The sequence below is a fragment of the Nycticebus coucang genome, chromosome 12 (assembly GCF_027406575.1).
Source record: "Nycticebus coucang isolate mNycCou1 chromosome 12, mNycCou1.pri, whole genome shotgun sequence".
In the NCBI taxonomy this organism is placed as follows: Eukaryota; Metazoa; Chordata; class Mammalia; order Primates; family Lorisidae; genus Nycticebus; species Nycticebus coucang.
The window spans coordinates 108,278,049-108,304,933 of NC_069791.1; the positions used below are offsets into that span (position 1 = coordinate 108,278,049).

The following is a 26,885-nucleotide window of genomic DNA, read 5'->3' on the forward strand; positions in this document are numbered from 1 at the left end:
GTTCCTCTGAGCTCAGTCTGCCCCACTGTGATATGGGCACAACAGCAGGGCATGAGCCCCACAGAGGCCTGGTACTTAATAAAATAAATGTTCCCTAAGTGACTTTGTTCTCTTGTTCTGGATGAGGTGTGAAAGGGACAGGGAAGGTGTGGGTAGGAATTACAGTACTGGAGTAAGGCAGGGCTAAGCTCGAGTGACCCCAGATCCATTCCTCTACTTCTCTGGGACTCTGTTCTCTCATCAGCCACTTGGGAAACATCCCCTCTCAAGCCTTTAGGTCACAGCCTGTCCTGTGGTCAGTTTTATTAGATAGCAGCTGCCATCTTCTGCAGCTATCGTCATCATCCCTGGGAGAACCAAGGGAAAGAGACTCACCCATGAGCATAGACTACCCTCAAACTGTACAAAAGCAATTCATGTAACCAAAAATCTATACTCATATAATCTGAAATTAAGAAAAAAATTATGAAAAGAAAAATCTGCAGCTTAGAAAACAAGGCATATTGCTCATCTGTCTAGCTGCCTTTGGCCTTCACCTCCGTCTAAATCCAGGGTTGACATCATTCATTAACTACATGCCAGTGAAGGCCAGAGGCCTGTGCAGCCAGCCCCAGCCCCTTCCTCCCCTGGGTGAGGGACCTGCTTTGAGGTCTTCCTATGATGTCTCTTGTAGATGAAGCCCATGAATGTGGAATATCTCATGATGGACGCCTCCATCCTGCTTCCTCCAACAGGCACGCCGCTAACGGGCATTGACTTTGTGAAGCGGCTGCCATGTGGTGACGTGGAGAAGACCCGGCGGGTGAGTGAACGCTGGACCTGTCCTTTCCTGAACAGCTCTTCACTGGAACTAGTCCCAGGTCAGGGAGCATAGGGTCTCTAGGTCAAAGTTAGAGTCTGCCTGGAATATAGCTTAGCTAGCAGGTGGAAAGCATCTTCTGCTATGTGTGCCTTTCCAAGGCATGCTACCCTTTGAATGGTGAGGATTGGAATTCTATTACATCTGGCCCTGGTATTGGCTGCAGGCAGGGTTGCCTTCCCTGGTGGAGAGCAAAGCCCTGACTCCTGAGCTCAGGGAGTGGAAGCAGGGCAGGAGGGGGGAGGAATGTGGTACATCCAGTGCAGGTGAGGTTGGTGTGAAATCTTAGCCCAGCGATCTCAGGACCCTCAGAGATGGTATGATGTTAAGTTATCTGACTGATCTTGGGACTAGGCACACGCATATGAGTGTGATTCTTGTCAAACTGTGGGAGGAATGTATGTGAAGAGCAGATTAGTTCTCAGAACCAGCTGGAGTGTGTGTTTCTGTTATCAGCACTTTTTTTCTGAAACAGGCACTCTAGGAAGCGGTCTCGGCAAGACTGTTCACGGTATTTTATCTCCCACGTAATATCACAGTTTCTTTCTTAGAAAGTACCATAACCTCTTCCTAGAAAATCATTCCCTTGGAGACATGAATATTAGTGGATAATTTAGAGGAATTCATTGCATGCTCCTCTTGTCACCTTCTGAGTCTTCTGAGTTAATCTGTGTGTGACCAGAGCGGCAGAGGTGTTTCACTTTTGGATTCTGCAAAATAGGAGTGACCTGTCATGTGTACCTCAGACAAGAGGAGTCTGCGACCTTCCTACAGCAGCCTGAAGATTTGCTTTGGAGGCCTGGGGGTGCAGAGGAAGTAGGAGCCATGTGTCTTAAGTCAATCACATTCCCAGCTGTCGGACCAAACCCACAAACCTCACCACAGGACCCACCCTGTCCAAGCCACTGACGCCTTCCTTCCAGTGCTCCCAGCCCATACTGCAACCCTGCTGGCCAGGCACGCGATTTTGTTTGTGGGTGGTAGTGTTGAAGTGGGTGTCCTTGGCATCAGCTTTCACTGAGGACTGGTGCTGACAAATATATATCGTGGCAGCAACTCCTGGGTGCTGACACACTCACCCTTAGCCTTGGTTGGCCTTAGACGTGTCCCCTCAGCCAGAGATGCAGAATCCCCATGCTGAGAGTGCCCCACCTCTGAGGGTTGCCCTAGCCCATGAGCCAGGAAGCCCAGAGGACTCAACACTGACGCTGTTGCTCCAGGTTACACTCTGCCTTCTTGGGTTCATGGTTCATCAAGATTTTTCTTACACCCTTTACGAACCTGTGGCCTGTGTTAGGAAGTGGACCATTCATTTCAGTTAAGTCGATTTCCTCATTTAATTTTATAACCACTCTAGAAGATTGGCACTTTCATTGTCCCCATTTTACTGAGAGAGAAATTGAGGCACAAAGAGGTCAAACAGTTTGCTCAAGGCCACCCGGCTAGTAAGTATTTGAACCCAGGCAGCGTGGCCCGTAGAGTCTAGCTCTTAAACAGTTCCTCCACTGCTTCCCTCTGTCGCCTTCATCATGTCTATTAGCCCTAGTCAGGCTGGACACGGGGACATCAAAAACACAGCCCCAATCCTCAAGGAATCCAGGTCTAGAGGGCAAGATGGGAAAAGGCAGGAGCAGGTCATGTGGCCAGGGCCAGGAGTAAAGCAGCATTAGGTCAGTTTCCTAAGCCTTCCTGGAAAGGGAGGTAGCACGGGTAGCACAGAATGTGGCACATTCTGGCACCTCCAAGGAGGTGATTGGTGCTAAGACCCAGAGTGGGTTGTGATGGGGTCGGTGGAGCCGGCAGGAGTTAGATCACTGGAGCCTAGAGAGGGTCTTGCCCATCACCTCATAACTCTGTTTCATGACATCCCGCTTGCTCGTTGGGGCAGACAGTTCTGATCCACAGGCGAGAAATGGGAGAAGTGCGAGGGTGTGAGGCACCTGTCCACTGTGCGCCACCTTCTCTTCATCTGTTGGTGGAATGCACCTGCCCCTCATCACTCATGTAGTTGGGGGTTCCCAGGGCTGTGCTGCCCACCTCTCTTACCCTGGATCGGATGTATAGCCCGAATGGCTACTGAAGCACAGACAGAGCCCCTGGAATGTCTGGACTTGCCCGGGGTTTCTTACTGGGCCTTAGTCTGTCTGACTGGTGTCTAAAAGTAACTCAAATTCTAGAGGCCCTGGGCAGAATGATATAAAATAAGACAGGCCACCCCCAAACAAAGTCATCTACTTTGCAAAAGCTTCCTTTTGTGACTTTAAGAATTTATATCTGAAGGGGGGTTTGGCCATTCGTCTAGGCCAGTTCCTGTTACAAGGCAAATGTCTAGAATCATCCAGAAGCTTCACTCCTCAAGCTCATTTCAAAAATCAGAGCACAGCAGTGTGCTTTGAATTTGAGCTAAAGGAAGTTATATGATTTGGTAAGCAATTGAAGATTTATGTGGTTTGTTTCAAGTTTTTTTGCTTATATCCAAAGAACATTCCATTTTATCCCTTTGGATTCAGGGGTGGGGAGAGTTGTCCTTTTTTTTTTTTTTTTTTTTTTCTTACTAAGACTTTTTTAACTTTTAGGAGGCTGGTCCTTCTCTGAATTCCACATTTTATTTTCCTTAAGGACTTGTCAGAGAAGTTCAAACAGTCGTTACTGGTAAATCATCCTTAACTTATGAAGCACTCATTCATACATTCATCCAGAGCCACTGGATTCCTCCTACATGCCACACACTGTGCGGAGCCTGGGGGTGCAAAAGTGACTGTGTTCCTGTTTTCTCAACCTCTCTGTCTTTACATAGAGAGGTAAAGTTTATTAACACATAGTGAGTAGCAGGTTTGAGATCAGACTGAAGTCGACACTTAGAGGAAAGAAATGACATGATGTGGCCGGGGGCTTGTGAAGATAGGCGACCTTCCTGTAGATGAGTGATTAGTAAAAGCTACTCTGCAGGGGGGACATCTGAGCTGAACCGTGGAGGATGAGAAGGAGCTGGAAAAATTAGAGTTAAAGGAGGGGAACAGCATGTGCCAAATTCTCGAGATGCCACAAAGTGTGGCATGTTCATGGAACAGGGCAAGCGGCACTTTGCAGGCATGGGGAGGCATCTTGCTATAACGTTGCTCCCCCTCTTGTTGCATTGTGTACGTGACACCATTTTATTCCTTCAATTGACATATATATTGAACATTTCCTAGGTGTCAGGCATTGCCCAAGATGAAGAATAGAACAGTGAACAAATAATATGAGACCAAAATAACAAGGGTGCCACTGAGCCATGCTGGCTGAGAATGGAGGTTCGTGTTGAAATTAAGGTCACTGGAGCTATAGGGTCCAATGACGTGGGCCAGACTCACCCCACTTATGGAGGCTGTTGAGAGACATAGTAAAGAAAGAACACAAGTTCATGAGTCTGACCAACCGCAGGTCAATCCCCAGCTCTAGTTGTGTGACCTTGAGCCTCAGGTTCCTCATCCTCCCTCTCAGCTGTTGCCCACAGCAAGATGAGAGAGGGGCTGTGAAGTGACAAGCCCAATGTTTGGCAGAGAGTAAGCACTCAGGAAGTATTGGCTGAATAGTGAGGCAGTGTTCTAGCATCTTAGGTGGAAAGGAAATAAGGTCTTTAATGATGTAAATCTGCTGAAGCTGATTCTAGAGAAAAGTGTTTTTGTAAAATCAACATCCAAATTTAAGCCACTAGCCATCTGTATATAGTAATCTTGGAAGGTATTATGAAATCAGTGTATTCGCATGAGGTTTTATTTATCCCTGCTTTCTGTTTCCCTGTTCCCTTGTAAAACCACAAGCAGTTTTTGTGTTTGTTGCGATTGACCTTGAGGAAACAGGATATTTTGCTTTACTTTTTGAATGTGTATTGTATCTTAAAGAAAATACAATAGTATCTCCTGGATGGAAGTGGAACACATTATTCTTAGTAAAGCATTACAAGAATGGAGAAGCATGAACCCTATATACTCAATTTTGATATGAGGACAATTAATGACAATTAAGGACACTGTGGGGTGGGGGAAGGGGAGAGCAGAGAGAGAAAGAAGGAGGGAGGGGTGGGGAAAGGAAGAGCAGAGAGGGGAAGGAGGGAGGAGGGTGGGGCCTTGGTGTGTGCCACACCTTTTGGGGGCAAGACACGAGACTATAAGAGGGACTTTACATAACAAATGCAATTAGTATAACCTGGTTTCTTGTACCCTCAGTGAATCCCCAACAATAAAAAAAAGAAAGAAAATATAATATCTCATAAAATTTCAGAAGTAAAAGAAAAAGAATTTCCCATGATTTCCTCACCCTAAACCAACAACATCTTTTGTGTCTTCTCTATCTTGGTTTGCAGACACATCTTTTTTTTTTTTTTTTTTTTGGGAAACAGAGTCTCACTTTGCCATCCTCAGTAGAATGCCCTGGTGTCAGATCTCACAGCAACCTCAAACTCTTGGGCTCAAGCGATTCTCTTGCCTCAGCCTCCCAAGTAGCTGGGACCACAGGCACCTGCCACAACGCCCGCATATTTTTAGAGACGGGGTCTTGCTCTTGCTCAGGTTGGTTTCAAACCCGTGAGCTCAGGCAATCCACCTGCTTTGGCCTCCCAGAGTGCTAGGATTACAGTTGTGAGCCACCACGTAATCAACCAAAATGTCTACCAGCAGGAAAATGGCTGATCAACTTTTTGCAGCCACAAGAAATCGGATTTGTTAAAACTACCTCATAACTACATCATAACATGAAAAACTTCTCATGCTACAGTGAAAAGAAAAAAGGAGGGGGATACTCTTAGAATATGCCGCGTTCTTACTCTCATCCCCCCTCCTTTTTTCTTTTCATTGTAGCACGAGAAGTTTTTCATGTTATGATGTAGTTTTAATAAATCTGATTTCTTGTGGCTGCAAAAAAGTTTATCTGGCATTTTCCTGCTAGTAGACATTTTGGTTGATTATATTACTTTCAACTATAATGAGCAACTTCATGAATACAGTGTTTTCTTTCTTTTGAATTATTTCTTTAGGATAAGTTCCCAGAAGTGGAATTTCTGGTTCAAAGGGTATGAACTTTGTGTGTGTATGTGACTACACATTGCCACATTGCTTTCCCAGTGGGTTGTGCCCATGTTAATCTGCTTCAGCACTCTTTTAGGAATGACTGACTTTCACAGCAATTTCCCTGGTCTTGGTAGACTTTTTACCTAAAGTCACCTAAACTGTCACCTAAACTGAGCTTGCGAATGCAGCAAGGAAGCAGGAGGGAGAGGACTGCAAGGTGGCCTCAGGGCCAGCTCAAGGCTTAGTGCATCACCTGTGCCATCTTATTGCACCTACTTGGTACATACCCTATGTGCATCCCATTGCCAGAGCATAAGCCTGGGCTCCAGGAATTCATGTATTTACCTATACCCCATCTTGAACCACAGTCTGACTGCAGAGCCTTCTTCCTGCCCTACTCATTGGACTGATATCTGGGGTATGTTGAGTTTGCCAGAGTTTGCTCCCAGATCCAATGAAGCAAAGAAACTGGAAAAGTCTCTTTATGTTATATTTGGTCTTGATCAGCTGTCACCCATTTCAAAATCTATTCTTCTACGGTCAGTCTTCCTGGTATTCTATGCAAGAATCTGAAAGAATAGCAATTTCTTAGTAAATTTGCATCTTTATTTAGCAAGGAAGCACTTTATAAAACCCTGGATCCCAAGCCTTAATTCTTTTAAAGGCCAAGGAGTGTGATCCAAAGAACACAGTTTGCAATCCAGTCATTTATAGAATGACCTTGGGCGAGCTGTCTGTCTCCCAGGGCTTTTGGTTTCCCCATCTATAAAGTGGGAGCCACACAGTGTTATTAAGAGGCTTGAATGAGATGACACTACTCAGCAGGGGCTGGGTGATCAAAGGGAGTGGTTACTGTTTTGGCAGGTAGTAGGATGAATTTTATGACACTAATCCTGGTATTTTAACTTTCTTTTGTGAATTAGTAAAGTGTGGGGCTGGTTGATGTGCCTGCCAGACCATTATAGCCCATGGTGGGAACCCAGGTCTTGCCCTGTGGGAATCGGCTCTCCTCCCATTTCTGGGCATGGGCTTCTCCTGCACTCTTCCTTCTTTTAGGAGTTGGAGGAGGAACCAGGAAAAATCTTGGTGGACTTTATTTTACAGTCATCCCTCCATATCTGTCAAGGATTGGTTCTAGAACCCCCCCCCCCCCAGGGATGCCACAATCCACAGATATGAGTCCATTATATAACAGGGCATGGTATTTACATATAAATTTACATACAACCTACACACATCCTCCCTACACTTTAAACCATCTCTAGATACAATGTATAATGCTATGTGAATAGTTGTTATACAGTATTGTTTAGGGAATAATGGTAAGAAAAAAAGTCTGTACTTGTTTATTAGTGTCGACACAGCCATCCATTTTTTTTCTTAAATATTTTCAATCTGCAGTTGGTTGAATCCATCAATGCAAAACCCATGGGTACAGAGTGCTGGCTGTATATGTTTTATATTCTATTTCATGTTTTGTTTTTTTATTTTGGTATTCATTTGCTCTTTACAGAGCAAAGCAGATGCTTTACCAAAAAGGAGCCAAATTCTGAACTCCTCTTTTTTTTTTTTTTTTTGCAGTTTTTGGCCGGGGCTGGGTTTGAACCCGCCACCTCTGGTTATATGGGGTTGGCGCCCTACTTCTTTGAGCCACAGGCGCCACCCTGAATTCCTTTTTTGTTTATTAGAAGGCTCCAGGTTTTCAGAGTGATGGGCTATAGAAAGCCATACATGTTTTTGTTTTCTGTCTACTAGCTGTGCTCCTTCTTTAGTTCTTTGCCTTCAGAATCCCAAGAGAAATGGGGATTTTGACACAGAAATGAAACATCCTTTCAACTTGGACCGATCGGGGTTAGGCCTCCCCCGCCTCCTATTGCGCCTGAGGTCCTGACTCTTTATTTGAGAGCTAAAACTGCCAGATATTTTTTTGAATATATTTACCCACAGATATTTACCTACATTTTGGGCATTCTGCTCTTGGGCTGGCGTACATATTCCCTAGTGCACTCGGTTAAGTAATACAAGTATCAGACATTCCTGGGTTCAAACCCCTGCTCAGCCACTTAACAGCTGTTTGAACTGAAATTGCTCTGTCCCTCTCAGCTCCATTTATTCCTCCATAAAATATTAACATTGCGATGAGGTACCCACAGTTTTAATAGGTATACAGTAGGTACTTAATAAATAGAAACTCTTTTGGCTTTTTTAATAGAACTGCGCCTCTTTAAAAACTGTTAAAAAACAATCAGGGCCGGCCAGGTATAGGTTGCTCATACTTACAATTCTAGCACTTTGAGAAGATCTCTTGAGGCCACAAGTTTGAAACCAGCCTGGAGTGGTGAGACTGGCACCCAATGAGACTTCATCTCTACAAAAAATTAAAAAATAAGACTAATGCCTGTAGTCTTAGCTACTCTGGAGGCTGAGGTGGGAGGATCACTTAAGCACTGTAGTTTGAGGCTACAGTGAGCTATGTTGATGGTTGATGCCACTGCACTCCAGCCTAGGATACAAAGCATTCCTTGAAAGAAAAAAAGAATGATCAGATACTGATGCTACCACCACCATCACCTTTATTATAATATAAAAGCTTATTTTTCCCTAGTGCTTTATAGTTTACAAAGAGGACTACATTACCCACAATAGGACCAGAAGGTAGGCTTGCTCTTCTAACTTCTAGGGTAGGAGATGGGGCTATGCCAGGGTTAGGGTTCAAGCATGCTGGTCAGTGTCCCTGTTGCCTGCATAGAGATAGGCCCAGCTCTTCATAGGCACTAATTTGTCCCCTTGTTTGGGGAGACACTTGCTGTATAAAGGGCCCCTCCCCTCACATAGGCCTGGACTGTAGCCCTCAGAAGTGCAAACAAGACCACCCAAAAGTGTACTGGAATTCACCTGTGCACCGCTCACTGGTTGTGACAGGTGCTTGTTAAGTGTCTGGATGGCCACCCTACTATGCAGCACTGTGCTGGCTGCTTCCTTCCAGCATTATCGCAGAACCTCCTAGCTGCCTATTTCACAGATGAGGAAAATAAAGATTGCAGGAGTTAGGGCAGTGGTTCTCAACCTTCCTAATGCTGCAACCCTTTAATACAGTTCCTCATGTTGTGGTGACCCCCAACCATAAAATTATTTTCGTTGCTACTTCATAACTGTAATTTTGCTGCTGTTATGAATTGTAGTGTAAATATCTGATATGCAGGAGGGTCTTAGGTGACCCCTGTGAAAGGGTCGTTCGACCCCCAGGTTGAGAACCACTGGGTTAGGGGCTTGCCCATAGCACAGAGCTGGACATCCACTGCAGACCTGTCCGACTGGCTCTGGAGCTGTTTTCCCCGGGGTGCTGCCCTCTCAGGCAGGCCTGTCAGCTATGTGCAAGGAGGGAGGTCTGAGGTGCCTTCTCATGGAACCACCCCTCTGCTTCCTTTCTCTGGTTGGTGGGCAGCCTATTCTGGGGCTGAAGACTGCTTTCTGCACAAACTTCTCTGCCTTCTGAGGAATCTGCTTTTTTTCTTCCTCTGGAAATGCCTGATGACCACGTGATTCTGACCAGACCCCTGTTCTAGGGAGCAGGAACCACCTCCGCCCCATCAGCAGCACACTACCCATCATAAGGCCGAGGGGCTGAGTGGTGAAGAGAGTCACCCAGACTCAAAGGGGTGTCTAACCTGTGGCCCACAGGCTGCATGCCCATTACGCGAGGACTTTTTTGCTTATCTGCGGTGGTGGATATCACGAAAAGTACGCATGGACCTTGGGATTTTTTGGTGCTCATTAGCTTTCTTTAGTGTTTGTATATTTAATGTGTGGCCTTTGACAACTCTTCTTTTTCCAATGTGGTATAGAGAAGCCAAAAGGTTGAGAGATAGGCTTCTCATCATTTCTCTCTGGCTCTGAAGCCCACAGGCATCTCACCTTCGGTTGTCTCTCCTACCCCCAGTAAGTGGGACCTTAAAACCCTTCGGCTAGTGATTTGGATTTCCAAAGTCCATGCTGGTTTAGTTGAAACAGACCTGAGTTCTAGCTCTCCTTAGAAGCATAACCTTGGATAGGTCACTTCACTTCCTTAGATCTCAGTTGCCTGGTCTGGGAAATAGGGGTAACTGCTGGGCAGGGGTATAACAAATGTCCCTGACATGTGGGGACAAAGTCCTAGCAGGTGACAGGTGCTTGGATTAGGTAAAGTGACCCAAACAGCACCCTCTTTAATTTTTTTTATCTAAAATATTAGAAGAAGTAGGCTTCATTGTGTTTGTTTCTTTTTTAAAAATTGAGAGTCATTGTGTAATTTCTTGACAGAGGGCATCTCACTGAAATGGCTGCTATTTCATTCCTCTCTGCACTTTGTTGCTTTAGGCCATCCGGGTTTTCTTCATGCTGCGTTCCCTGTCACTGCAGCTGCGAGGGGAGCCTGAGACCCAGTTGCCGCTGACTCGGGAGGAGGACCTGATCAAAACGGATGATGTCTTAGATCTGAGTAAGTTAGCCACCTTGAGTCATGGCAGGAGACTGGGGGTCACAGAACAGTGCCCTACTGACACTTGGCACCACTGGGACAGTCAGTATGCAACCTGCATTTTGTATTACAGCAGTACTAGTTTGATTGGGTTTTATGTGTTAACAATTTTCTATACAATTCCAATAATAAGGATTCTGCTGCTAAAGAAAGAAACTTGGCAAAAACAAATCACCAGTGTTTAGTAAGGATGAGAGCTTTAGAGGCCAGAGAACCGTGTGCTCAGAGTGTATCCTTGAGTTAGCTGTTTAATCCTGCATTGCCTCAGTGTTCTCATCTACAACACGAGACTGGGATTTAAGTGAGACGATGGGTGTAAAGCCTAGTCATGTTCCAGAACCCTTGTTCTTGGCTTTCTCTTTCCTCCCTTTGCAGTGGGGCATGTGCCTTTCTTAAGGCATTGTGGTATATTAAGAGTCTGGTTATAAGAGACAGAAAACTCAACATAAGACTTTAAGGAGAAAGAAAAGGGAATTGGCTGATGTCACTGGAAGTCCAGTTCTGCCTTTGGACATGGCTAGATCTAGATACTCAGTGTCATCAGGAAGCTGCCCTTCTCCGTCTCTCAGCTCTGCTTTCCTCTGTACCAGCTTCATCCTCAGGAAGGCCTCCACCAGCTCATGGCAAGATGGCTGTCAACAGCCCAAGGGTCTATTGAACCAAATAAGCAGCCCCAACAGAAAGACAGCTGAGGGCTGCTCTTTCTTTTCAACTTACATAAAAATCTAGAGTAGAGCTCTTATTGTCCTGGTTTGGGTCATGTGACATCCCTAAATAGCTAGGGGTCAGAGAAATGTGATCCACTGGTTGGCTAAACCAGGGCCACATGGCCAGCCCTGAAGCTGGAAGGAGGATCAGTTCCTATTGAACCCTGGTCACCTGAGAGAAAGGAAGGAGGAGGCCCTCAAAGTAACATCACAAAGAAAGGGTGGAGTCTGGGCAGGCAGAGACAACACATGGCCACTCTCTGCAGTATTGTTCTAAATCAGCTTTATTGAGGTATAACTTACATATAATAAAGCTCACCAACCTTTAGTGTATAAATTCAGTGCGTTTTGATCAGCTATTAAGTTGTGACATAGACTGTTGAGTTTTGGCTTTTGAGCCAGACTTAGTATCCCCCTGAGCAACGACTGAAAGCTGCACAGCCTCTGTTACCTTGCCTGCAAAATGGGATGTCTTCCTTACTTTACAAGGTTGTTTTGAGGATTGAATGAAATAGGATATGAAATGCCATGTGATCAAGGATAACGCATCGCATGTAACTGTGCTCAGCAAGCCACAGTCAGTATCACCTGCTAATTAAAAAAGATAATATGTGACAAGAGGACAGCACACTGCCTGACACATAGGTGGTTCTCAGTGAGTATGGTGAGTGTCACCTGATGGTCTGCTTCCTATGGCCTTCATCTTGTTTGTGCTGTTTCATCTTTCCCTTTGTTGGAAAAACAAAGAAGCTATGTCCCCTGTCTATTCCATGCTTGGGTCCTCTAGCCCTTTCACCCTTGAGAAATGGCCACAGGGATTTCTGTAAGAGTTTAAATTGATTGAGTTGGCTGGAGAGAATCATAAACCAGTCTTTCTCTGATTTGATTCAAGGAGAGAAAGGGAAACAGCTGGCTTTAAAGGGGCCCACTCCATCAGGGCAGCAAGAATGTTTGCGTCCGTGAAATGGAATTAATTTTAATGCTAGGAATTCACATTCCTTCCCTATCTCCCTAGGAACATCCCGCTGAAATAAAGGTTAAAATTATCAATTTTAATTGATTAGATTGCTAGTTGAGATCACTTAACTGAGCCCTTTTGGGTAGTTGGCCATTAAGAATGTGATGGCTGTCTGTCTTTACCTAGCCTGATTGCAAATTATGTCTTTTGCTGAAGAGGGTAACATTCAGAAAATACTAGTAATTATGGATGTTAAGAGCATATGGTACTAGAATAAGATATGCCTCTGAGGTTGGTTGGCTTTTTTTTTTCTTTTCAATTTCAAATGCTGGAGCTTCTCACCTGCCATTGAGGGAAAAAGTTACCGTATGCTACATTAGACAAAATGCCTGCTGTATATACAAAATGTAGGTAAAAGCATTTATACTTGATGAATGATTGAAGCTAGGCATGTTTTTGTCTCCCTGGTGACCTTGAAGAAGCTGACTCAGTGAGAAGTGGTTGGGACTGGTCACCCTTTATCTAACTTGATTTGTCTGATAGGCTTAAAGGAGTGCCGTCTCCTCATGGCAGGAAGAGGCGACATAAAGTGTGTTTATTGACCTCATCACACTTTGATAAGAAGCCACAACTGTAAGGAGAGTTCCCCAGAAGCCATCTCAAGTATTTGCTGCCTAGCAGCAGGTCTCTGGGCAGAGTATAACAGGCAAGCCCTGGGACAAAAGGGACTTTTGACAAAGAACATCGAAGATGTGGTCACCACTTGAGAAGGAAGCAAACTGACCAGGCTTAAAGCAAAGCCCATTTTGTTTTTTGGTGGACAGGAGAGTGGCGTGGGTCGGAGTCACAGATTGGCAGCTAGGTGGGCTGTTTGCGCTAGGGTGGGGGAGGGAAGGGAAGACTCAATAAAACAGATTAGGGTTTTAGAGCAGATAGCATCATGAATCTCAATACACCCAGCCCTCAGCTTCAACAGTTATTACCATTTTGCTAAGTTTTATTTCATCCATCCCATCATCTCATTTTTAAAAATACTCCTCCTACCCATGCAGTTTGATTGCTCTTCACAATCAAATCGGTTGCCACATTTGCAAACTGAATGCCTCCCTAGCCCTGGGTGCTGTTTTGGGCTGCACATGGGGGCCTGAGGCAGCCCCTGTGGATGGGGCCTATGCACCGTACCCCTACGTGTTGCCAGCCCAGACTCATTGACTGATGTTTGATTTTGCACTTCTTGGTGAAGTTGGAAGTAATCAGCTTTCTGACCTTCCCCAGAGTCCTAATGCCTGTGAGGCTTTACCTTTAAAATGGGCCTAAAGAGCCGGACACAGTGGCTCATGCCTGTAATCCTAGCACTCTTGGGAGGCCGAGGCAGGTAGATTGCCCTGAGCTCACAGGTTTGAGAGCAGCCTGAGCAAGACCAAGACCCTGTCTCTAAATAAGAGTTGGGCACTGTGACAGGCGCCTGTAGTCCTAGCTACTTGGGAGGCGGAGGCAAGAGAATTGCTTGAGCCCAAAAGTTGGAGGTTGCTGTGAGCTATGACGATGCCATTGACCTCTACCAAGGGTGACAAAGAGAGACTCTGTCTCAAAAAACATAAATAAGCCTAAAAGACTTTATAAGGAAGGCTGTTGCGAAGATCAAATGAGATCATGATGTATATAAAGCACACAGCACATGCTTGGGGCAGAGCAGGTGCTCCCGTGAATGAGAGCTCCCTGTTGGCCTGCGGTCACTATTGAATACGTGAGCTATAACTCATACTGCTGGGCTCCAAGGGGTTGCTTGAACAATGTTCTGAGGAATATATCCTGAAATATTGAAACCAGTTGGTCACTTGTATGATGGCACTGTTTTTCATGATAAGAAAGAGCTCTGGCTTCTTGGGCCAGAGGAAGAGTTGTGTAGCTCATCTAGGCTATAGGCCTCATTCCCAAGGACAAGTGGGCTTTGAGGAGAAGCCACAGATTCCTGCCTGGGACTGGATCCTTGACTGTTGCCAAATACCATGGGCACTCACAGTAGGTGAGAAATTCATCCATTCCATACACATTAAAAAGAAATACCAGGTGGGCAGCACCTGTGGCTCAAAGGAGTAGGGTGCCGGCCTCATATACTGGAGATGGGGGTTTCAAACCCAGCCCCTGGTTTGAAGAAAAAGAGTAAAAGAAATACCAGGCAACTAGGCGTGTTCGTTTCCAGTTTCCTTCCCACCTTCTGTATGATGCCAGGCATTGGCATTCACAAACTTGTAGCGATAGCACTTGCTGTGTGCATCCAGTCTTATCTTCTGATTTTTTAAATCCATACATGAAACTCACTCAACATAGATCTTATTTGGTGAAAATCGATTTCTTCTATTTAGTTAACTATTTGTTAAGTACCTGCTATATTCCAGGCACAGTGCTAGGAGTTGGAATGTGATAGTGAGCAAAAGCCAGAATTGACCTCTGTTTTGGGGGTGCTTCTAGTTTGGGGGAGAGGGAGAAGATAGAGGAGTGGGCCACTAACAGGTAGATTAAGTGAATGCATGATCACTGACTGAGGTGGCTCTGTGGAAGTGACAAACAGGGTCCTATGTTAGAAAGAAAATGCAGAAACAAGTCCTACCATTTGAAGATGGCAGAGGTGAGCCTTAGGTGGGAGAGGGTTGGCACATCCCAGGATCCTGCTGCAGACTAATGTGGCTGGCATGTGAGGAACAAGGGAGTCAGTAGCTGGGAAGAGCCAGGTCTCAATTCTAGGGTTTCCCATCGGGACATCTAGAGTAGGCACCGCCAGGTGAGACAGTCATCTGGGAGCTAGGAAGGCCGTGTTACCTAGTGAGTATGAGCATGGGCTCAGGGGCTAGACCGTACCCAGATCGAAATCCCAGCTTTGCCCCTTGCCACTTGCCAGCCATGTTACCTTAGATAAGTAACTTAATCTCCTGGTGCTTCTGTTTCTGAATCTGTAAAATGGGAGTTGTTAGAAGGAGTAGATGAATTAATGTATGTGAAGTACCTAGAACAGGGTCTGGTATGATTGTAGAGAAGCCATTTAGGAGGCTTTGGTGGGGTCTGGGGCAGGGAAGAGGCATCATTGCCAGCGGACAAAGGGGGATGTGACAGTCTGGGGATAGCATTTTGTGACTGACTTGCCATGGTGATGCTGAACATCCAAGTGACTCTGGGGTTCAGAATTTCGGGACAATCTGGGTGGCAGGTGCTGGGAGGATGGTGATTCTGTAATCAAGAGGGCCAGTCCTGGAGGAGTAGCTGGTTCCAAGCAGAAGATGCCAAGGTTACTTTGGTGATCGGGTGAGAGGTGCTGTAAGGAAGCTCAGCAAGCCAAGGGGGCAGGTTGGCAGCCTCTTCACATTTGTCCATAGATTTCAGAACTGTCGTGTTTAAGAGCCTGCATAATATTCCAGATTGAGACTTGTAACATAAAAATGCCACAATTATTGGACATTTCCACTTTTGCCTGGGGTAACCTAGATAGCTCTTCCTCAAAAGATCCTTGCAGCAGTTTGTTGGAATCCTGCATCATGCACGAAAGAAGACCAAAAACCTCTAGAGAAATATCTGATTGCTCAGCCAGGCTTGGATACACTTCCCAGGGTCTGGGGTGTCTGGCAAGTATCCATCAGAGTATAGAGCAGTAGGTCCCAGACCTTAGCATTTCACAGCCCAGTAAAGTATAAAGCTTCTGGGGACAGATTTCCAACTTTTTAAAATTTTTTACCAAATAGTCCCATCTTTTTTTTTTTTTTTGTAGTTACAATAACCAAAACTGTGTAATTTTGACACACAAATAAGCATCTCACAGAAATAGACTAGTCAAATAGTCCTATCTTTAAAAAAATTTATGAGTTGGGCGGCGCCTGTGGCTCAGTGAGTAGGGCACCCGCCCCATAAGCCGAGGGTGGCAGTTTCAAACCCAGCCCCGGGCCAAACTGCAACCAAAAAATAGCCAAGCATTGTGGTGGGCGCCTATAGTCCCAGCTGCTCCGGAGGCTGAGGCAGGAGAATCGCGTAAGCCCAAGAGTTAGAGGTTGCTGTGAGCTGTGTGACGTCATGGCACTCTACCCGAGGGTGGTACAGTGAGACTCTGTCTCTACAAAAAAAAAAAATTTATGAGTTGTCATTTCATAAAAGAAAAAGGCACTGTTAATGCCAGGTAAGAAGGTAGAATATGACTTCAGAACAAAGGTCAATCTTTCCAAGAAACCGTGGGACTGTATACCCACATACTGTGTTTTAATAGGGAATTCTTTTTAAACAAATGCAATTGCATATGAATTACAAGAGCAAAGCTCACAGTCTCTCCAAGCTCACAGTCTCATGGAGGAGGTAGACACGCCTGTGGCTCAGTGAGTAGGGCGCCGGCCCCATATGTGGAGGGTGGCAGGTTCGGACCCAGCCCGGGCCAAACTGCAACAGAAAAATAGCCAGGCTTTGTGGCGCACGCCTGTAGTCCCAGCTGCTCGGGAGGCTGAGGCAAGAGAATCGCGTAAGCCCAAGAGTTAGAGGTTGCTGTGAGCCGTGTGACGCCATGGCACTCTACCCGAGGGCGGTACAGTGAGACTGTCTCTACAAAAAAAAAAAAAAAAAAACAGCATCTCATGGGTCACAGTCAGATGGCCATTGTGCTGCTGCTCTGAGAGCAAGGAAGGGGGTTGACCTGGCCAGAGGTCACGGAGGCCAGTGAGAGAGCAACGACCCACCTGAGATCTAGATGTGGATGTGGAGTGATGGAAGCATGGCTAAAGGGCTGGTCAGGGGGAGGATGAAAGTGATTGTGCAGTGAGGCTGGGAGGAGGCCTTATAGGGCCTGAGGGCACAGCTAGGATAAGGTTTTATCCTAAAAACAGTGAGAAGGTTCTTATTCTAAGAACAGTGAGTAACTGATGTAATCATATTTGGATTTAAAAGGCTCTGTCTGGCCTCAGTGTGAAGGGTAGATTTCTGGGTCAAGGCAGCATTACCTGGGCCAGGGAGCCCTCTTGGGAGGCCAAACCCAAAAGGCCTGTTTTACAGAAGTGTCCGTAAGGTGGTGTCCACACATGGCTTGCACACTCTGGTTTGCCCCAAGGAATTGTTCTTGACTACTGCTCTCTTCTGCAGCTCAGCATGGGCACAGAGGCCTGTCCTGTGGGATCCAGCTTGTTCTCTGGGGCCCAAACCTTCATGCCTTTGAAGCTAATTTTTCACACCAATAATCCTATTTCAGGGTAGCGCCCGTAGCTCAGTGAGTAGGGCGCCGGCCACATACACCCAGGCCTGCAGGTTTGAACCCAGCCTGGGCCAGCTAAACCACAATGACAACTACAAAAAAAAAAAAGAAAGAAAGAAAATAGCCAGGCATTTTAGCAGGCATTGTAGTCCCAGCTACTTGGGAGGCTGAGGCAAGAAAATTGCTTAAGCCCAAGAGTTTGAGGTTGCTGTGAGCTGTGACTCCACAGTACTCTACCAAGGGCGGCATAGTAAGAATCTGTCTCAAAAAATATATAATTTCAGATGTGTTCACTTCCAGCAAAGACAAGCTACTGTGAACCTTTCCTTTCCTTTCCTTCTGGCTGTTTACAGCCCAGGACCTGCCTATTTAAGAGAGGTAGCTGAGGGTAGGGGGAAGCCATGGGTCCCAGAAAAATTTAGCCTGAATCCTAGTTCTGCTTCATCCTGTCTGTGTGACACTCTCTGAGCTTCTCATCAATAAAATGAGAGCAGCAGTGCCCACCTTTGCAGGATTATTATAAGGCAGGACAATAAGGTGGACATAGAGGTTATGAACTGCTGGTCCTCAGGCCGACAGGCCCACAGACGTAGTTTGTTTAATAGCCAGTACAACATTTGTGAGTAAATCTTATGTTAGTTGCTTACATTTTAAAATCACATATTTTATTATAAAAATCCAGCTATCTATCACTTTGGTTTATTTTTTATTTTATTATTATTATTTTTTAAATCTACCACTTTGAAAGTGAAATGATCTAGCCACATAGGGTCTGCATACCCCAGGTAGCAGTCAGCTTCCCCTTTTCATAGGACTGAGCCCTTCTCACCAGCTTGCTCTGTCTCCATTTGTGAGCCTCTGGTTAACTCTAGAGCTGTGTGTTCAACTCCCTGCTCAGCATCTCATGCTTCCTAGGAACACAACAGAACTTGATCTTCCCCACAAAACCTGCCTCCCTGCAGCATCACATCTCAGTTGGTAGCATTCCATCCTGGTTGCAAAAACCTTGGGCTTGTACGTGACTCCTCTCTTTTTCTCAAATTCGACTTCCAGTTGGTTAGCACACCTGTTTAGTTCTTCCTCCAGATGCAGCCAGTCCTCTAAACCTCTGGGTTCTGCATCCTTGGATCCAACCAACCACAGATTGAAAATATTTGGGGGGCAAAAAAAAAACAAAAAAAAAAAAACACAACAATAAAAAACTCAGTTCAGTATAACAATTAACGTACATACCATTTACCATTATGCAGGTATTATAAGTTACGTAGAGATGGTTTGAAGTATACAGGAGGCTGTGCATAGATCATGTGCAAATACTAGATATGCCATGTTACATGAAGGACTTGAGCATCTGTGGGGGTGTCCTGGAACCAGCCTGACAAGGGATAACTGTACATCCAGGATCTGACCATGTTGTGGAATGTGAATGCGACTGCTTAAAGGTTATCTTATAGGCTTTCCACCTATATACCATCTTTCCCAGCTACACCCTAGCACCTCGCTTGAGTTGCTATTATCTTTCACCCGAATTATTGCAGCAGCCTCTTACTCAGTCACTTGCTTCTGCCTTGTCCCCTATAGCTTATTCTCAATAGCATGCAGTATGTGCTCCCATGCCATTCTGAATAGAAAACAGAAGCCTGTGAGGTGAACTGTGAATGTTTTCTGGCACCCACTCCCTCTCCTTGCTTCCTTGCTCTTTTCAGACATACTTGGGATGTTCCCACCCCAGGGCCTTTGCAGAATTCTTGATCCATGTTTGAAATCCCACCAAGTCTCCCTTTTTATTATGTTTTGTTATCTGATGAACATGAATGAAAAAGCTGTGGGAGATTCTGCAGTGTTACTCTATACCTCCCCATTCCTAGCTTCCTGGTGCTCACCTCAGCCCCCCATGCAGCCGGGAGCTCTTAGGTAGAGTGGAAGTCCCTGGCCATATTCATCTGATTGCCTAGTGATTCCGTTTCCAGCAAAAGTATTATGAAGCTCCCCAAGTAAGTTATGTGGTTTGACTGTAAGTCTATGAAAATGTAAGCTCATTGATTTGCTTCTCTGGAAAATCCAATGATAGTTTTATGGTCCTGCCTGTCAGTTCTGGAAAATTCTCTATGTTGGTTTATTTTGCTCATGGCCCAAGTCGTTCTCATGTGCCTTATCCTGGTGAAAATTAGAAACTAGCATAAATACCCATATATCAATGGGCAAGAGACATGAATAGAACTTTCTCTAAAGACGAGAGACGAATGGCTAACAAACACATGAAAAAATGTTCATCATCTCTATATATTAGAGAAATGCAAATCAAAACAACCCTGAGATATCATCTAACCCCAGTGAGAACGGCCCACATCACAAAATCTCAAAACTGCAGATGCTGGCGTGGATGTGGAGAGAAGGGAACACTTTTACACTGCTGGTGGGACTGCAAACTAGTACAACCTTTCTGGAAGGAAGTATGGAGAAACCTCAAAGCACTCAAGCTAGACTTCCTATTTGATCCTGCAATCCCATTACTGGGCATCTACCCAGAAGGAAAAAAATCCTTTTATCATAAGGACACTTGTACTAGACTGTTTATTGCAGCTCAATTTACAACCGCCAAAATGTGGAAACAGCCTAAATGCCTACCAACCCAGGAATGGATTAACAAGCTGTGGTATATGTATACCATGGAATACTATTCAGCCATTAAAAAAAATGGAGACTTTACATCCTTCGTATTAACCTGGATGGAAGTGGAAGACATTATTCTTAGTAAAGCATCACAAGAATGGAGAAGCATGAATCCTGTGTACTCAATTTTGATATGAGGACAATTAATGACAATTAAGGTTTTGGGGGGGGAGCAGAAAGAGGGACGGAGGGAGGGGGTGGGACCTTGGTGTGTGTCACACTTTATGGGGGCAAGACATTATTGCAAGAGGGACTTTACCTAACAATTGCAATCAGTGTAACCTGGCTTATTGTACCCTCAATGAATCCCCAACAACAAAGAAAAAAAAAAAAAAGAAACTAGCATAAATAATAAAGACAGAACTGGGTGGCACCTGTGGCTCAGCAAGTAGGGCACCGACCCCATATTCCGAGGGTGGCGGGTTCAAACTGGCCCCGGCCAAACTGCAACAAAAAATAGCCAGACATTGTGGCGGGCGCCTGTGGTCCCAGCCACTTGGGAGGCTGAGGCAAGAGAATCGCCTAAGCCCAGGACTTGGAGGTTGTTGCTGTGAGCTGTGATGCGACAGGACTCTAGTAAGGGTGACAAAGTGAGACTCTGTCTCTAAAAAAAAAAAAAAAAAGGCAAAACCAAATGCATAACATTCTAGAGGATGACTGACTTGAGCTTTCTAAAAATGTGATTGTTTTTGGAAGACAAAAAAAGGGGAGGGGACAGGTGTATTGTTCTTAAATTACAGAAACAAAAAGACATGGCGGGTGTCAGGCTAGACTGAGTCTTGGATTGAGGGAGAAAAGTAGCTTTAAAGGACTTTTTTCTGCAAATTGGGTAAATTTGTGTGCAGATTGTGATTAGATAATATAATTGAGGTCAGTATTGCATTTCTTGGATGTAATAATGGCTTTGTGATGCTGTGGTAGTGTGTCTTTGTTCTTAGGAAGTATGGGATAAAGAGTTTAGGTATAAAGCGCCTGACATCTATGATGTTGGACTGACTCAGAAATAAAAATGTGGGAGTGTGTGGGTATAATGAGAGAGGAAGTAAATGTGATTAACAAGTGATGAATTGAAGTGAAGGGCTTACATGTGTTTACTATTCTTTAAACTTTTCTGGAAGCTTGAAATTTTTCAAATTAAAATCTTAAGGATGGGGCGGCGCCTGTGGCTCAGTCGGTAGGGCGCCGGCCCCATATACCGAGGGTGGTGGGTTCAAACCCAGCCCCGGCTGAACTGCAACCAAAAAATAGCTGGGCGTTGTGGCGGGTGCCTATAGTCCCAGCTATTCGGGAGACTGAGGCAAGAGAATCGCTTCAGCCCAGGAGTTGGAGGTTGCTGTGAGCTGTGTGATGCCATGGCACTGTACCCAGGGCCATAAAGTGAGACTCTGTCTCTACAAAAAAAAAAAAACAACTTAAGGTGGACCAAGAGAGATCAAGGCCTTGAAAATCCAACATTTAATAACTAAGGAGTATAATACATAGAAAATGAAGCCTCAGATTCAGAAAAGCCTGGGTTTGAATTCCAGCTGTGTGACCTTGGTGGGCAAATTAGTTAACCTCTCTGAGCTTTTTTTTCTCTTTTGTAAAGTGGGACTAATATGCCTGCTTCAGTGCTAGTCTATAGATTAAAAGAAAGAGTCCATCAGAAATAATGAGCATCAGATTCACAGGTTTTTCATGATAAAAAACAGTAATTAGCATTCATCATCTTGACTGCACTTTAGGCACTGAAATATTTTTCTCACTAGAAGGTTCTTTGTAGGAGTTCTAAAAAAGCAAAGCCTCATGACTATTTCTGTCCAGGGGACTCATTGAAAAGTGAGTAGGGGAGGTTACACAGGCTTGTTAATTAGATGATAAGCTTCTTGGAAAGATGACTTTCAGGAAAGTGGGTGCCAGTTGATTGGAGAAGAACTGAAACCACAGGATGGGGGCTTGAGTCAAACCCAGATGGTTCCTTGGGGGCAATTTAGTTCAAGCATCCAGGCATGAGGCCCTTTGAGAAGTGGTTTGTTTAGTGCTGACTCCAAAGTGAACTGATGATATTAACGTGAAACCAAAGAGGCAGGAATGTATGTGGCATTCCAAGAGTCGGATCGTGAGGCAAGTGTGGTTTTGTGGCTCTTTGCCTGTGCTCTCTCATCCATGTTTTGTCTTTAAAAGGAGCACAGTCCACTTGGCATCTCTCTACATGCAGACACTTGGTAGAGCACCCTGGGGCCCCCACTGACCCACCCTTTACCTGACCTGCAGGCTTGGAACCACTCCTGACCCCTCTCCAGCCCCACGATCCAGGGAGTCACCAGCCATCTGCAGCTCCAAACCCCTCCCTAATTTAGCCTCTGCAGACCTTCTCCTGCCCAGCATCTCCTACGTGGTAACCCAGCATGGCCTTGCCCCACACTGGTCCATCCACCTAATGCCCAGTAATTCAGAGGCATCCTGTACCACATCACATCTCTGCTTGTAAACTTCAGAGTCTCCCTGGCAGTGCCCCGGCCTATCTCAAGCACCCCTCTGTGCTGTGCCTCTTGTTATATCTGCACCCCCTGGACCTGCACTGCAGGCTCCTGAACACAGCTGTCTGCCTTGTGGCCTCTGCCTAGATTGCTGTCCCAGGCCCCAGGCCCAGCATCCTCCCCTGCCCCACTCTCCTGTCTGCATATCACACATGCTCTGATCACTTTGCCTATCCTCAGTGCCTGGCACATCATAGGCACTCAAAAAACCTTCTGGGATTGAACTGATTAAAGCTTTATCAATCACTTTTATTATTCGTAAATCCTCAAGGACTTTCATTAACATGTAAATAGCATTTCTTAATGTCCTCTAGAGTAATTTGAGGCAGTTGGATTATGAGTTAGAAGAATGATACTTGTTAACTAGTCATGATTGAGTAGTCATGTTCCTACTGTTTTTCCCTTTTTTTCCCCTCCTATACCAAGAATCTTACACCTACCTTGGCAGGTTCCTAAAAATGTAGATTGTCTTGATTTCATTCAGTTAAGTTACCCCAACTTATTTTACCTCTCTAATAGCTAACATGCCTCTCTTGTTTTTCCTTTTTTCCCCCTTACTCTGCTTTGAAACTGTGACCCTGAACTAGACCAATCAGAAAAAACTCATGTTTGAATTAAAACATTACTAATTCTCTAAGGATATGGAAAACATGGAATTAACAACATTTCCCCTCTCTCTATGAATTAGACTTCTTCTCTGCGCCCTTAATGAATAATGTTGCTGGCCACTTTTCAGAAATAAAGTAGAAATATGGAGAAATGAAATTTATATCATATAAACTGACTGGAAATGCGATTATAATACAGCTGTCAGTTTTGTTCAAGTGGAAAATTTTTAAGTAAATCCAATTGCAGCATTATTTGGTTCATTTAAAGCAGGGTGATGCAGCCATTTCCTGCGTATTGATTATTTGATTGGTACCTGTCTGCTGGACCTACTGTTTTTTTCTTAGTAGCACTCATTGATGTGGTTTAATGTATATTCCTGTAATCTTTCCCTGTTTTATAAACTTACAATAATAATTGAGCTACATTAGAGAGGCATGTTCTGCTGAGATCACAAGGTCACCTAATGACTGTGCCCTCTTTTGTTGGTGATGTATTGAAGTGGCTCTAGGATAGTTCTGGAAAAAAAAAACCAACAACAACAAAAAAAGTATTATTTTTTCCTCTATACAGCAGGATTGCTAGGTTCCATACTAGGCTTTGGGGAAATGAGGCATTTGAGTAGTAGAGACTGTTTTGAGATTTTCCTTTTTTTGCCCAAAAAAGTTATTGTTTTTCCTGAAGACATACTGTAATTTAAATATTTTTTTCCAAATCCAAGTCCTTCTCATACATTTGAAAATGGAGTCATGGTTTTGATTTCTTAGATAGGAGGGGTCCTGGTGGCTTAGATTTGCCCCAAGAACATTGTTTTCTGAGGGACATCATAGCCCTGGGAATAGGAACATGTTCTGGGTACAGCTGTTTCAGGGCTGCCAGGGGCAGGGAGGAGGTCCCTGCTGGTGGTCAAGTCTGGGATAGCACTCTCAGCACCATGAGCTGGGCATGTGTCTTGACCTCACTAACCCCTGACCCCCACCCCACCCCACCCCCACCAACTATGCTTCATGGGGCTATTGGGAGGATGAGACAGCTGCTTATGGGTGCTGAGCACAGTGCCTGGTGAACCTCTGTGAGCCCAAGCAGCAAAGGCTGGCATAGGAGCAGCTGGAAAGCTGGCTTTGGGTTTCCAAACCCCACTCCTCTATAGTCAAGAAATAGTCATTCTGTCTTTCTGGTCACTCAAGCCAAAAAACTTGGCGTGCTTGTCTGCTCATTTCCTTACATCCCTGTAATAAAGTTCTCAGCAGATCCGTCCAGCGCAAGCATCAAATAGATGATCCTGCCCCCTTTCTCATAGCCTCCAGCCCCTGGCAAGGACTCTGGAAACAGCCCTTTGACTGGGGGCCAGCTGCCTCCGCTGCCCCCACCCTTTCAACAGCTGGTGGCATCCTTCATCCAGTCATCAGACTCTTCAGCAGCTCAGGGTCAAATCCAGAGTCCTACCTGCCACCTCCCAAACTGTCCCTCACACTGCTACCCCAGTCACACAGGGAGATTGCCACCCTGGGCCGCGGGCCTTACGGTGCCCACTGTCTCTGCTGGCTCCAACCAGGCTGCTGAAGCCAGGCTCCTTGACAACATCTGGGGGCTGGGCACTGAGAGCCGCCACAGAAAACAGGAATTCGTGGGAGCATTAATATTGCATTTCAAGCCATCCCTTGCTGAGTCCACTTGGTGAGCTGTCTGGGGCTCTGCCTACGCAGGACTCCACCCGCCTACCTCTACCACCCAGCCAGCCTGCAAGGATTACACAGGACACAGTGACTGCTCAGCCCTCCAGAGGGAAGGGTTGTCTTCTGTCCCTTATATCTGATCAACCACAGAACACCCAAAACAAATCTCTGGGGAAACTGAACCATCTGCAGACAGTGTGACCTTTACAGAAGGTCTAAGTCAGGAGATGACTGCCCCCCTACACGCCAACTCTCCCAGCCCAGGGAGTGGGCCTAGCCTGCTGACGACTCCTCTCTGCTTTCAGCCAGTTCTCACCTCCAGCCCATCCCAGTCCCCACTGGAAGAATAGGCCTGGGGGTGGGTGGGCCAACACCTTCCTCCTATTTTCTCTGAGAAGTGAGATGGGTCTGTTCAGGGTAGGCAGAAGTGCTTGGAAGTGTTGTCACCTACACTCCTAAATACACATCAAAGCACAAGAAGCCCTTGGAATAAAGTGGAGTGACTATTAAAATCTCTTCATTAAAACACAGAGTTGGTCATGTGCAATGGGTCACATCTGTAATCCCAGCACTTTGGGAAACCAAGGCAAGAGGATCACTTGAGGCCAGGAATTCAAGACCAGCCTGGACACCATAGTGAGGCCCTGTCCCTAAAAAACAATTTTTTTTTTTTTACTTAGCTGGCTGTAGTGGTACATGCCTTTAGTCTCAGCTGCTCAGGCTGATGTGGGAGGATCCCTTGAGCTCAGAGCTTGAGGTTGCATTGAGCTGTGATTGCAATTGCACAGTGCACTCTAGCCTAGCATGGGTGACAGAATGAGACCCTATCTCCAAAAACAAAAAACAACCAAAGGGCAAATGCCCTGGTTTAAGACACAAGAACTCCCATGTGGGATCAGCATATTCCTGGTGGCTGGCCTGCTGTGTGGCGCCATAGGCAGTCTGGACTGATACTTCAAATGAATGTCAAATGTTCACTCTTCCAAGCTTTTAAGAAATGTACAGAATACTGAGCTTGGGACATTTAAAAGCTTGACTTGTCATTTCCACTTTGACCTACCTGGAAATAGAAGTGAAAATCGGTTTGCCACACTGTCCTGCATGTGGCTACACAGCAGAGGAATTGCTCCAGGCTCACCTAATTGGCACCTCTGCCCGGGCAGGGCTGTGTTGGAGGGTCCCCTCCCTGGCGCCCTCTGTGCCGGGGGGGCTGCAGTGCACAATCACTTCAGGAGCTTTGAAAAAAGTTCGATGCAGCAGATACCTTTATACCTCATCACAAAGAGAAGGCAGAGAAACTGAAGCAGTCTCTGCCCCCTGGTTTGGCAATAAAAGAGCTGAAATGAAGCAGACATGCTGATTTGAATTGTATTAAATTTTTTTAAATTCTTAAAATTAAAAAAAAACTTGCTGTACCCAGGCTCCATTCCAGAAGGTTCTATGGTACTTGCTCTGAGGCGGGCACCTGCACTTGTTTTTTTAAATGCTCCCTAGATGATTCCATTGCATAACCAGTTTTGAGAACCATGGGGTTAGACAGCGTGAGGAGTATTTTGGAACTCCACATTAAGTCTCTACTTGGCTGCTGTCCGTGAATTCTAGTTCTCTCTAGGAACTCTCCTTGCTCACCTCTTAATCAGCCAGATGGCATCAGGGAGGCTATATTTGGTGGTGTAACAGCAGTCACATCTCTCTCCAGGTTGCAAAGTTAGTACCATCCAAGTCATCCTCAGAGTTCCCTTGTAGGAGAGTGAGATTCCTCAAGGAGAACTCCAGCACAGCTGATCATAAACCCAGGCCTGCTGTGGACCCATGTGCTGAACGCTCTGCAGGGGAAGAGGTGGGCCACGTTGAGGTGCCAATTTCTTTACCTGGACCCTGAGAGGTGCTCAACGGAGAGGCAGGAGGAACTAGACCCTTATCTTTCTCCCCTATGGCCCTTTATGGGGACAGAGAGCCCTGTATTATTTAACCTTTATTCTTCTCCCTCTCTCCTGCCCTCTTCCTGAATACATGTAATTGAATTTATGTAAGTTAACCTTGTACACAGCGTGCCTCTACCTGAGTTGAAGACAGATGACTTAATCTCTTGAGCCTTGGGCAGG

General features: G+C 45.5%; 1 protein-coding gene across 8 annotated transcripts in view; it reads left to right on the forward strand.

Moving 5' to 3' along the window:
- Window positions 1–26,885, forward strand: part of CLEC16A (C-type lectin domain containing 16A) — a 241,250-nt gene that overhangs the window by 109,533 nt on the left and 104,832 nt on the right. For all 8 annotated transcript variants that reach the window (XM_053554134.1, XM_053554138.1, XM_053554136.1 and 5 more), the window contains 2 exons: window positions 674–802; window positions 10,264–10,384. In XM_053554134.1, the coding sequence (XP_053410109.1) occupies window positions 674–802; window positions 10,264–10,384 (250 nt within the window). The remainder of the gene's footprint in view (window positions 1–673; window positions 803–10,263; window positions 10,385–26,885) is intronic.